The sequence below is a fragment of the Apiospora marii genome (assembly GCF_038362585.1).
Source record: "Apiospora marii strain CBS 49790 chromosome Unknown utg000006l_segment0_segment0, whole genome shotgun sequence".
Taxonomy (NCBI): Eukaryota; Fungi; Ascomycota; class Sordariomycetes; order Amphisphaeriales; family Apiosporaceae; genus Apiospora; species Apiospora marii.
Genome location: NW_027117378.1, coordinates 1,064,257 through 1,077,574, shown reverse-complemented (window position 1 = coordinate 1,077,574; position 13,318 = coordinate 1,064,257). Strand labels below are relative to the sequence as shown.

Below are 13,318 nucleotides of genomic sequence, written 5' to 3'. Positions count from 1 at the left end.
CGTGATGAAGGATCGCTCCATTTGTCTACACTTCATTGATGTCGGGAACCCCTAACGACGATTGTCTCTGCTGTTCGGACGAAACGGAAGTTGCCGCAAAACTCCGGGATCATATTTATGTTGAAATGATTGAGGGAGCCGGACTGATTCCGCGATGCCGAATCCCCTTTATTGTGGCGTCGTTCTTTCTGTGAGGCATGACCGAAAGTTATACTGCGTATAGCCCCTGATCCTGGTACGCCACGTCGAAAAGGGGCAATAGAGTTTGGGGTACACACGATGTACCCCCACGACCCGTGTCCCTTAGGTGCATTAGGCCGGAACTAGCTGTGTTACAAAGCCCTCGGGAAGCCCGGGCTCCGGCGTCATACACGTGGACTTTACCGTTTTCCAAGTGCTGACAGCAGCAGCCCCAAGTTGAGAAAGTAAGTAACGTTCTTTCCTTTGTCCAGACTAGTCACTAGAGCGCAAGTGCAAGAAATCCCCGAAATGGCTTCCATCCCCCAAATCCTGTCTTGGATCGTCCGAGACGTCTATCACGGCTGGAGCCCCCTGCCCTTACCGCCCGCCGGCTCCTTCGCGGGCCAGACCGTCTGCGTCGTCGGCGGCTCGACGGGGCTGGGCCTCGCGTCGGCGGAGCACTGCGTCAACCTGGGCGCTGCCGAGGTCATTATCACGAGCCGCGGCGCCTCCCGGGCCAATGCGGCGAAGGAGTACCTGGAGGGCAAGGCGGCCGCCATCGCCGCCACGACGGGGGCGTCGGAGTGTCGCGTGACGGGCATGATCCTCGACATGAACCGGTACGACTCCGTGGTGGGCTTCGCGGAGGACCTGAAGAAGATCAAGAAGGGACAGGGTGGCCTCGATTTCATCCTGCTAAATGCGGCCGTCATCCAGTCGCGCTTCGTGCAGAGCCCCGAGGGTTGGCAAGAAGAATTGCAGGTTAACACGCTGAGCAGCGTGCTGTTGGCGCTGCTGTTGATGCCCTGGCTGCGGGCGGAACGCAGGAACCGCTATTCACCAGCCCACCTCGCTTTCACGACCTCGTCGGCATCGCTGGCAAACGACATTTCGAAATGGGAGGGATGGTCGTCGCAAAATGGGGGAGAGGGGATCTTGAACCACTGGAACAAGAAGGAGACGTGGCCGCCGGGCTTGTCGGGAGGGTACGGAATTTCCAAGGCCTTGTTGATGTACGCCTGCAGAGAACTCGTTAAGATGGCCGTGGGGCCTGATGGAAAGTAAGTCCCCCAGTATAGAAAATCCACAAACTAGTTGTTGTATTCTGCCCCGATTATCCCTGCTACTGACATCAGCGAGAAACTGACGACTCAACTTATACTCTAGGCCTTGGGTGATCATCAACTCCATGGAGCCCGGTATGGTGAAGACGGAGATACAACGGCACATCCTCGAGAACTCGCCCGCTCTAGAGTTTCTGGGGGATATCTTCGTTTCCGCCGTCTTCAAAACCTCGGAGAACGGTGCCCGGATCCTGATCATGGGTGGTCTAACCACAGAGGAAGAACATGTAAGCTTGGAGAAGACGCCTACCCTTCCCTACGTACCCTTCGCCTCCGATTGTATGCAAGCGAACAAACGAAGGTCGTTAGAAATGATGATCTGACCACGGTCTTGGAAAATTGCAGGGACACCGCCTATCGCGGCTTTATCCGCACGAGGAGTACATGAAGTAAGTCCACCACCCAGGACATACCATGACCCATACCCCGCGCGTTGAGCCCGAAGCTAACAAATAATTTCCCGAGCTGCAGCATGCCTGTAGTCGCCAGTCCGATGGCGAAAAGACTGCAGCAGATCGTTTGGAACGAGATCACCGGCATCCTAGCCAAAGCTGTGCCGGAGGCCAAGCAATGTCTTACTGAGTTGCGCAGTCCTTGAAAAAACATGCCTTTGTGCTCATGAGTTGTGATGGTGTAGCATGGGGTAAATTCTGAGTGCCATAGGATATGCTTTCTGATAGACTTGGTTGAAAGGGGGTAATAGAGTTCATCCACACCCAAGGACTCCATGGGAACAACAACAGCAGAGAGGCCCGACCAAGGGTTCAAATACCCTTTTGACATGTAGTTCCCTTGCCCGGACCGGTGTAGCCTAGCGGTTGTATCATTATAGTATTATTAGATTATACTTAGAGGCAAGATGGTTCAACTCCCTCTGCGGGCATTCTTTTTTTTATTTCTTTTTCTCCCATCTCCCTATTCCCCTTTTAGACCTCTGTCGGGTATCAGTAATTCTGCTCTGACGATAGACAAAAAGGCATAGTGACATATTACTTCCGCCTTGTCCGTCCAAAGAGAGTCTTCATCGTCCAAATTATTTCTTCGCAACGTCGAAGAGTCACTGGTATTCGGCAGGTGCGCCGACAACCAGTCCATTACCTAGATCTATTAGGTATGAGCCAGTGGCTGCCTGGTAGCGGTTTTATCACCGTAACTCCGCAGGTTGTTTAGTTGTTCGGGCCACGCCGTTACTGAGGTGAGGTGCTGCACAAATTATCAGTGCTGGCCTCTCGGCTCCGAACAACGGCCGAAACGACGGCCGCAATCACGGCCGCGGCATCAACCAGGCGCATTATCAAGAAGACAGAAGTATTTAGGGGAGATGCATTTCCCTTTCACAACAACAAACAACTTGCCATCCGTTTGCCTATCATAGTCACATTGTTTCTCTTTTAAGACATCTTAGATCGGCACCCAGTTATCGCCCTCTTGTGTGGCACTTACCAAACTTTCGTACTAGCCGCATCAGAACGGGCTCCCCAGGTAATGGTACCGCAAACGCATCTTATATCCTCTGCTACTGCCATGTCTCTCAACATACTCATCGTCGGCGCCGGTGTATGCGGGCCGGCTCTCGCGACCCTCCTGATGCACGCCAACCCCGGGCACAACATCACCGTCGTGGAACGCGCACCCTCGCTACGAGTTGCGGGGCAGCAGCTTGATTTCAAGATGCAGGGTCTGCCTATCCTCAAGAAAATGGGCCTGCATGACACTATCAAGCCGTTACTGGTCGCCGAGACAGGGTTGCAGTTCATGGACACGAAAGGCAACTCGCTCGCAGAGTTCGGCGTGACACGTGACGGGAAGCGGAATTACTCACTGTCAACGGACCGCGAGATCATGCGTAACGATTTGGTCAACATGTTGTATGAAGCAAGCCTGAAGCGGCGTGAGGAAATCGAAAAATTGTCTGGGCCCAGAAAGACCAAAGGCAGCTTGAAGTACGAGTTTGGGAAGAGCCTTACTGAGCTCTCGCAGGACGATCATGGAGTCGACGTCAAATTCTCAAGTGGCGAGACCGGCCAGTATGATCTGGTGATTGCTGCGGACGGCCAAGGGTCGCGCACAAGACGCCTGACGTGGGGAGTAGAAGCCAGCGCAGCGGCGTTTCACCCCTTGGGAATACACGCGGCCTATTACAGCATCCCACGGGCGGAGGGAGAGGGGGGCATGGCAAAGTGGTTCAATGCTCCCGGAAGCCGGTCTGTCATGATCCGGAACGGCGACCGCCCGATGACGCAGGTGTATCTGTTCGCGCGCAAGAACGCAGGGCTGTTCAGGCAGGCCTACAGAGAGCCCGTCGCGAAACAGAAGGAGGCCTTCCGTCAAGTGTTCGCCGGCGCCGGCTGGGAAGTCGACAGGTTCCTCAAGGGCATGGACGAGTGCGACGACTTCTATGCGCACGAAATCGGGCAGATCAAACTTGACCCGCTCTACAAAGGCCGGGTCGTCCTCGTGGGGGATGCTGGTTTCTGTCCCTCGCCATTCACGGGTATGGGCACGACGCTCTCTCTTATCGGGGCGTATGTTCTGGCTGGCGAGCTAGGGAGGCATAAGGACGATATCGGGTCGGCGTTGAAAGCGTACAGCGAGGTTGTCCGGGCTCCTGTCGATGAGTACCAGCGGCTGGCCCCGAGTCTTCTCAGTGGCATATTCCCTTCGTCCAGGCTTGGTGTTTGGCTATTGCAGAATACTGCTTGGGTGCTGTCTATTCTCAAGGTCGACCAGTTGATACACAAAGCCCTACCCGCGGATAGTAGTGATGGGAAGTGGCCGATCCCAGAATACCCAGAGTTGAATTTGCCTGCATGATAGATTGAGACTGCCTTTAGCATCCTGGGCAATGAGAGGTCGGGGTGGACACATGTAGCTGGTTGCAGCATTTGGATTCATGTTTGTTGTCAGTATCAGTGGTCTTGATGGATAGGGGACTGTGTTCGTAGCGACTGGGAATACTCAACTCATTATTATGTAGATATGGCATGCTATTCGCTTTCACCCTCTCTGAACATCATAGCTCAGGCGTTTGTAAGTGCCCAAGGGTTTGCTGAAAGGACGCCTGCAGGTAGTGGAGCTGCCTTCCTGACGGTAGTAGGCACTGGAAGGGAAGGCACCACCCAACCAAACGTGCCATTGGGCTGTTTGCAGATGACTCAAGGTAATTCTACAGTACCTACCCAGTCCCCCACTGATGCCTTACCTAGAAGCACCTCACCTACCTAATAAATCAGAACAATGGCATAAGTTCCCATCCTCACATATGATCACATTCCAAGTCCCGTATCGTCCAGTGGTTAGGATATTGGATTTTCATCGCATTATATGAATACTCCAAAGGCCCGGGTTCGAATCCTGGTGCGGGAACGATGCTTATCTTTTGCCCTTTATTTTTGGTTTTTGTCACAATCATCCACCGTTAGTCGGTGGCAGCCTTTTTACATGTGCACACCTTTGCACCACAACGTACAGAATACCTGTATGCAAGATGCTCTAACACTTCAAGTAGGTGCATCTTTCGGTATCGCGATGCTGACTCCTCCCTTTGAGAAGACTATATGCACCCACGGTCATGAGCAAGCCCATTAATCTGTAGGCCATGTAGGTCAATCGAACCAGGCGCTATTAACCTTCTTGAAAGGACGTTCCTGAAAAACAAACCGGAATTTTCGTGACATGCCTGGAAGCTGCGATACTTTGTTAGATGCCCTAATCATCATGCTGACGGCGTTGGAGAAAGCCTTGTCTGGATGTGCTGGGCAATGAGGGCCTATTCAGATCTCTGTTGATTAAAAAGGAGGTGAGATCCACTCCCCTAGATGATACACGATGATATAAATGTTGGAACCTCCTCGCCGTTAGATTGAGGCAAACTCTGAGCACCTGACTTGGAGGTGTGGAATGCCTATATGTATGGCCCATAGCCAATCCATTGACAGAGGTATTCAGTTCAAACTTCAGATTTATGTACATATCTTGAGAGCTTACGTCAGGTTGAATCGCCTGCCCCCCCTGACGAGTATCACGAACGGTTGTGCCTTCCAAACCTGAGCATCATCATCGACAAGGCACCGCTTTTATCTGCGTTTTATGGCGTTGTCCAGAGGGAAGAGTAGGTTGAGTATGGCGAACTTGAGATATTAACAGAGACACCTAGCCCATCATTGCTCTTGGTTTGCTTTCCCAAAAACCTGCCAGAGCTGGATCCAGGACCACCGTTACATTAGGAGGCAGTTTGCAATGTTAAAAATTACTAGAACTAGCTGATATCAATTTTAAAGGGGCCCAAGCCGTTCCATGTGCTCTCGTCTGCAGCATACGTACACGCACACAACATGCAGCTGGACGTTAATTCTTGCGAATATCAGGAGAATGCTGCGGCCGGTAGGTTCCGCGGCTCTCGTAGAGCTCACAATGAAAATATGCTGTTCAAGGAACCTTCTCCTAAGAATGTGTAATGGCTGGTCCTATGTGAGGAATGCCAACGCCAATGCCTTAGTCAATGGGGCATTCTAGGAGCAGGACCTGAAGAGGGCGGATACTACACCAACAGTATACTACATCAACAGCAAAGGAGCTGGAGAACTCGAGGCACAAAGAAAGCACAGTCAACCATGTCACAACTTGTCGCAACCCGAATATCCAAGTAGATGATCAAGAGGTTGAGGCAATGTTGTACAAGGAGGAGGGCATGAACACATAAGCATTATGGCGTCGATATCTTGGACTGATGTCAATAGGTACCGCAGGTGCACCTCCACCTAGCAAGGCCACCCACGTACTTGGACGACAACGAAGGCACGCCATTGAATGCGGTTCATCAACGTCAACATCACCTTGCCAGTGTATTTGCCTGGCCAGGTCGACAACAGAATACAGTTGAGTTACTTCAACGTGAACAAAAGTCTCGTCTCGCCTCGACTCAAACATCGTTGGGAGACAGCTATGGAAGCCAAAGCCATAACCTGCCAAGGAACCAGCAAGCTGGACGCATCGAATACTATCTATTAATCTAAGCGTATGACCAGATGGCAGACCTCCAGTGGACACTTGTCCAAAAGGTCGCCTCGTGTTTCGTGGGGGAGCGTGAAGATTGAGAAAGAGTGCCGCAGCTCAAGCTGGCAGCCAAGAAATTGGAACAACATAGATTGGATCAGATGGTTTCAAATTGCCCCTAGGGTGGTGAGTGCCGCCGGGACATGTCAGCTAAACTCCCGCACGAAGCGGAAGGACAGCTGCTTGGTTGTTTACGGACTCGTCACTTCCAATTTTAGTTGTAAGGAAGGAAAGGAAGAAACCGTCAAATTGGCCCGTCCCACGATCGCATTTTACGTGTGCAGCTGGGTAATCTAATCAGCACGTGACTGTCGCTGGTAGTGGGTGCTGGACCTGAGCTTGATTGAGCTCCTCATTTCCCCCGCTTAGCCGATGGGTTGATTATCGGCAAGGCGGCCAATGCTGAAGCTCCTCCTCCACCAAAAGCTGCACTAATAAGCACCATGCCCGAGGCAAGCGTAATCGGTGACTCCATTATAGCTCGTTCATGAGCTTCTAACACGGCCGACGTCGCTGCCACGATTAGCCCGTGGATCTACTTTTCTGCGAAGAGCCCTGATAAGCCGCAGCATGGCATGGTGATTGATTCATGGCCCTTGTAAGATAAAGCAATTGCTCGCCCCTCCTGTTTTCTTGTCATGCCATCTTAATCTCGGTCGAACGACGAACTATAGCTGACTCCAGAGCCCCTCGTTGGTTTGTGATTCGCAGGTAGCAATGTCTCTCCCATCTTTCCGAGGCACTCGATGTGCCCTCCGCACACTGCCCAGATGGACAGCGGCGACCAGGACTGTCGCAGCAGCAACCGCTCGTACTCCGAGCGCTGCTCGCCGGGCGCAGTCGTCGGTGTCGCTGGACGGGCAGCAAAGTGTACGACACATTTCCGCTACTACTACTGCATCGAGCGATAACTCTGGAGATCATGCTATGGTTGGAAGACAAGATACTGACGCTGCTATCAAGTTACTTGCGGCCCACCTGCAGAAAGCCGACCCCGCGGTCTTCGATATCATTGAGAAGGAGAAGAAGCGCCAGAAGCACTTCGTCAACCTGATCCCCTCCGAGAACTTCACATCCCAGGCCGTCCTCGATGCGCTCGGCAGCCCTATGCAAAGTAAGATGGCGCAATCGAAGAGCTTGATCAATTGAACGGTTTAGCTGATGCGACATGCAGACAAATATTCCGAGGGATACCCTGGCGCAAGATACTACGGCGGCAACGAGTTCATCGACCAAGCAGAAAGATTATGCCAACAGCGTGCGCTAGAGGCGTTCGGGTTGGACGAGAAGGAATGGGGAGTCAATGTGCAATGTGAGTGGCCCAATCGATCCCGGGGCTGTATCCAGCGGCGGACTGACATGTGGAATAGCTCTGTCCGGAGCACCGGCCAACCTCTACGTTTACTCGGCCCTCATGAACACCCATGACCGATTGATGGGTCTGGATCTGCCCCACGGTGGCCATCTCTCTCATGGCTACCAAACACCTACCAAGAAAATTTCCGCCATTTCTAAGTATTTCGAGACACTGCCCTATAGGCTGGACGAGGAGACCGGCCTCATAGATTACCAGAAGCTGGACGAGATGGCTCAACTCTACCGCCCCAAGATCATTGTTGCTGGCGCCAGTGCCTATAGCAGGTTTATCGACTACAAGAAGATGAAGGACACTTGTGAGAAGGTCGATGCCTATCTTCTGGCTGATATGGCTCACATCTCGGGAATGGTGGCCGCCAAGGTGGTTCCAAGCCCGTTTACCTTTGCGGATATCGTCACAACGACTAGCCACAAGAGCTTGCGGGGGCCCCGCGGGGCCATGATATTCTACCGCAAGGGTGTGCGCAAGGTCAACAAGAAGAAGCAGGAGGTTATGTACGACTTGGAGGGACCTATCAACTCGTCCGTCTTCCCTGGTCACCAAGGAGGGCCTCACAACCACACTATTACCGCTCTGGCTGTTGCGCTCAAGCAAGCAACAACTCCGGAGTTCCGCTCTTACCAAGAGCAGGTCCTTGTGAATGCGCAGGCTCTTGCGAACCGGCTGGGAGAGTCTAAGAGCAATGGAGGTCTTGGCTACAAGATTGTTAGCGGCGGCACGGATAACCATTTGGTTCTAGTGGACCTGAAGCCCCAGCAGATCGACGGCGCACGAGTGGAGCGTGTCTTGGAACTCGTCGGCGTAGCGAGCAACAAGAACACGGTACCAGGCGACAAGTCTGCCTTGATGCCTGGTGGGCTTCGCATGGGCACGCCCGCCATGACGACCCGTGGCTTCAACGAAGACGACTTTGTGCGGGTTGCCGACATTGTTGACCGGGCAGTCACCATCGCGTCGAGGGTCGACAAGGCTGCGCGAAAGGCTGCTGAAGAGAAGGGCGAGAAGTACAAGCTGCGCTCCTTCTTCGACTTCTTAGGCACTGGCGAGGACGACTCAGAGATTGTCCAGCTGCGGTCAGAGGTCGCCGACTGGGTTGGTACCTATGCCTTGCCATGGGATGAGTCTCCATAAGAGACAACATCCTGTGAGGTGGTGGCAGTCTCAGCGTTTTGATTTTGGTTTTGGATCCGTATAGGGGCTTCGTCATTGCGATACTGGAAGAATTGAATCTACATCCTATAGGACACGAGGGTTCAACACCACTGAGGCCTTCGTATGCGAGCTCAACTCGTTATCCGTACTGCAATGACACATGTGACAACATGGTTGCAGGAATGGTCTACCTTGGAGGAACTTGTATCGTACATAATTGATACCGGAGTTTGGCTTTGGGCGTTACTCCCTCCCATCATGCACATGCCTGGGCTCCTGTGAGCTTTAAGAGTTGCCGTAACCGTCGTCGTGCTGTTGAGCGATGTCATCATGCCTTCCTCGCACCTAGCCCCCGAACGATGGGGGCAACGAGGATGTATTTCTGTCGCTTGGGGCGGAGGCGGAGAAATCACATCATCGGCATGGAGTATATACAAACCATACATCAATTGGTGTTGGGTGGCCTCAATCACCAAGTCAATTTACGATGGTGACACAGCAGCACGAGTGCGCCGCCGGTAAGGCAGCCAAGAGGCCGGGCGGCTCTGTCTTATGTGAGGTGACGCACAGATCGCACGATGTTCCACGACAGTCGTTGGCTGCGATTCTTTCTAGGAATCCCTCGTGCTGACTGGCCGGCCGTCTTCCTGGGCCGTTAACCAAGACCGGCCGTATCTCACGGTGTACTACATCACATACTGAACCCTTTCAGTTTTCTCGTGCTTTTACTTTCCTGTCAACACCCGACAATCTGGAACCCAATCGAATCCGGGGTATGCCGCTGACACATAGAGTTCAATCTCGCATGCCCATCTCCCTGCTGTTTTGGAAGCATGTCAAATACAGCGGTGTCCACAGAAAGTTTATGCCTCAGCCTCGAAGATGTTTGAAGGTTTATGTCCCTTTGAGGGAATTGATTCCTACGCTCTACGTCTTTGGTCCTTAGCCCTTGAGGTATGAGGCCGGTCGGTCCGTCCTGAATATATTTCAAATCCTATTTCGGGCGCGATCCGCGAGTGTCAGGAACAAGGGACTGCGGCCCGGATCTTCAAACCAGGCTCCTCCTTCCATGTCTTTGCTTGGGGTAACCAGGCCCCTGCCGCGGCCGTTTCTGGCTTTTGATTCTGATAGCAATACGTTGCAGATGAATGACAATTGCCGCACCGTAATATCCTCGGCCGGTTCGAGTACCCCAAGCCAGTTCGGGATACCTGCATGTTGGATTGAGAGAGAGAGAGAGAGAGATCCTGGCAAGTTCTTCGCCCGACCCAAGCGATCAGGAAATGCCCGCATGCATTCCGGAAATGAACACACCTTTTGTCGTTTGGGCTGCCGGCTGCAGCAACTTTGCGACGACTGACTGATATGTAATGTACGTGATTGCGCCAGCCACCGGGCAATCCTCAGCCATACATACAAAGTGCCAGAATGCCGGATGAGGTCAGACCGTGGTAGCATGCGCCGCATCCATACCGCCTTGCACCGTATACCCCCGTTATCAAACCAATGGAAACGGCTCTCAAGATGCCATACTTCGCAAGCAGTGACTTGGATCGCATGCGTGTGATAGAGAGGGTCAGGAACATTGGGAAGTACGGTGCTGAAAAGGTCCGAAACCTGTAATATATCTGACATGTTATGCCATGTCAGCATGCAATTGAAGCCATGAACAGTTAGCTGGGCGAGTGCATTTCTTTGCCCTGTCCAAGTCCATACTCTGCTCGGCGGCATTCAGGCATGAGGTTGATTGCTGAACTCTGACAGGCTGCACGGCGGTACGTCCGACGCACACTTACTCGTGCGGGCGTAGAAAGTAGAGATGGGAGTAGATACGTGGTCAGTTTCTTTCGGCTTGTGAAAACGCGATCATTGCCTCTTTTGAGCCATGCTGCTGCTGATAGCCTCGCGTTGCCTCTTTAGGCCAGCCAACGCTTGGCCGCCGTTTTGTGTCTTGGTCCGCACACCTTTGACCTGTGAGCTGCCTCCTTACTTGTCATCCGCGGCGATCTCTCTCTTTGCCCTGGAAACTACTTCCATGCGCCCAACCGTTCGTTCTCGAAAGAAAGGGGACGGATCCGAGCCGACCGCCGTGACTGATCAGCAGTGGGCGGGCGCCCACCACCACCATCGGCCATGTGGCTTGGAGGCGTTTCCAAGGGGTGCAACCATAATCCGATTACAATGTGGTGTAGACAAATGATAGAATAGCAAATTCCAACTCCGCAAAAGATTTATTTCTCTTCCAAGGCACGTCGCGGTTAGTAAGAAAAGGCGGTGATTGATTGATTAATTGACTGCGGCGCGCGCGCAACGCTCCGGGGAAGCCCGCCAGCTACGTCATATCGCCAACCGGTTTGGTTTTCGACGGGCGCCCACATGGGAAAGTCGAAACCGGAGCAAACATAACGGTGCCGGATTGGGATCGCGATACGGGTTTCTTTACAAATGGATGTTGGGAGAAAACGCATACCTAATCAAAGACGTACTTCATAGACAGAGCCAGCTTGGCACGGGAGCAAGCGGTGGGAAAAGGCCCGACTCAACCATACGCCTCGAACAATGGAAATATAATAGTCGAAACGCCCAGTGATGCCATCACGGCCCATCGTTTTTGCCTGTACTGCTGTGGTGGTTTCGCTCCAGTTCTGTGGGACCCTTTGGCTTCTGGGGCAGTACTGGGGATACAAGCGCGTATCGAGATGGACGCGTGAGATCGAGAGTATGTATATAATCGGTTGTCCTACGGTTCCATTCCCCGTACATACACGTTAGATACCCACAACATTTTATTCTCCTTTCTCCAGTTACCCAGTTCTTCTAATGTACTCTGAATGTGGGGATGGGTAGGACTTCCGAATCCGTCCTGGCAGAACGGGATCTGCTATCTGCCAATCTGCCTCGTATCAGCACGCAATAGTCGTATAGGACAATGGTGGGTGATTACAGCTGGCTCTCTAGCTGTTTCGTGTGTTGTGTGATATCAAAACAATAGTAATGACAGCGGCATATCTCCATCTGAATGTCGATCATGTCTGATCCTCCGTTGGAGGCTCTTGCCAACGGCGGTCCGTGGCATGTGGCGTTTTCGCGCGGCTGAGACAGGGACGCCGTATCAAACGGTTAAATGCGCCCGCGATTCACGGTTAGTTGCGTGGTGCGGCGCCCGAGATGTTGTGTAAGCCGCTGACTGGCGATGTACAGGAACCCGTACACAACCGTATGAAGCCGCATGGTAAGCAACAGATACGTAGCATCTTCGCTGTCAGCCTGTCTGCATGGTGCTCCCTTTGTCTCACAGGCAATATTGCTTGCAGCATCCCCCACTAAAAGTCGCCTAACCCATCTATTTGCTGGCCGTTCTTTCGCTGCCACCCTTGCCCGTCGTCCGTGATCAGATCGTCACCAGGCAGCTGAAGGGACCCTTATCACATGCAACCTCATATGTAGTGGTATGTCGATACCCTCCATTGCGAGGGCCCATGTCGTCGTGCCGCGGAATACGCTCGCATTTGTTTACATTTTTGGACTCCCTCACTTGTCGCTTCAGCACTGGAAATTGGAATCTGTATCGACATGTACGTCCAGAAATAAGTACAGAGAGCATGTACAGGCCGCATTGAATCATATCATCGACGCCTCTGTCGGGTACCGCGTGCATCGGATGAATAGAGCCATTCGGCGAATAATTACACATAGGGCATTTCGCAAGTATCAGGGTCCATGAGACCGCTGGAAAAGGCAACCGCCGGAAATAGTACGCTCGACGTCCAGGTAAGTAATAAAATGGTACAGGGGAGAGTGACAGGCACGAGCCTGCCGGACCTGCACCGTATCAACTTGAAGCTCATCGCCACAAAGTCGTGAGACTTGACCCTATCAAGGACCCGAGGAGATCCTTATCAAGGATGTCCCGTTCACTTTATTCGGACGACAAGTGTGCAGCCTTAGGTCAGCTACACAGATCAGCTACGCACCCCTTTGGCAGCCGCTGGTATCACAAACAAGTCATGCCTACATCAGAGGGTTGTCATTCCGCTGTTCAGTGTGCGACGGCGGGATGTGCGACTGACATTTGGCACGACGATCAGATAAAGATAAAGTAGTGCTACTGACGGCAGCATCCTTGGGACACAGCATCCTCTTCGTCCTACCTACTGCGCTAGCAACTTCCCTGGTGGTCTCGAATTCAGCCCCCTTCTCCCCCAGCTGGCCAATGACAGGAAAGCTTCCGGCAGCCATGGACGTTGTCACTACGCCGCATTGATAATAAAGGTGCGCTCAATGACTTGGAAAGGTTTTCTTACTCATCAGGGATTCGCCAACGATCTACAATGGTGGCAGTCTTGCGGTGAGACAGAGCGCATAGTACCAACCTGTTTACTGTAAGCAGTAAGCTCCAATCTCATCAACGGGACTTCGTACCGTCTAA

At 52.7% G+C, this 13,318-nt stretch overlaps 3 protein-coding genes across 3 annotated transcripts; all 3 read left to right on the top strand.

The window, feature by feature from the left end:
• Positions 1-489: 489 nt before the first annotated feature.
• On the top strand, positions 490-1,627 carry PG985_010079 (uncharacterized protein; the record flags this gene model as incomplete). Its single annotated transcript, XM_066829847.1, has 2 exons — positions 490-1,241; positions 1,348-1,627. 2 exons carry the CDS (start codon positions 490-492, stop codon positions 1,625-1,627), a joined length of 1,032 nt encoding a protein of 343 aa, XP_066682237.1.
• Positions 1,628-2,828: 1,201 nt separating this feature from the next.
• On the top strand, positions 2,829-4,118 carry PG985_010078 (uncharacterized protein; the record flags this gene model as incomplete). The annotated part of the gene is made up of 1 exon (XM_066829846.1): positions 2,829-4,118. One exon carries the CDS (start codon positions 2,829-2,831, stop codon positions 4,116-4,118), a length of 1,290 nt encoding a protein of 429 aa, XP_066682236.1.
• Positions 4,119-7,076: 2,958 nt separating this feature from the next.
• On the top strand, positions 7,077-8,868 carry PG985_010077 (glycine hydroxymethyltransferase; the record flags this gene model as incomplete). The annotated part of the gene is made up of 3 exons (XM_066829845.1): positions 7,077-7,473; positions 7,534-7,671; positions 7,730-8,868. 3 exons carry the CDS (start codon positions 7,077-7,079, stop codon positions 8,866-8,868), a joined length of 1,674 nt encoding a protein of 557 aa, XP_066682235.1.
• Between the last annotated feature and the right edge of the window lie 4,450 nt (positions 8,869-13,318).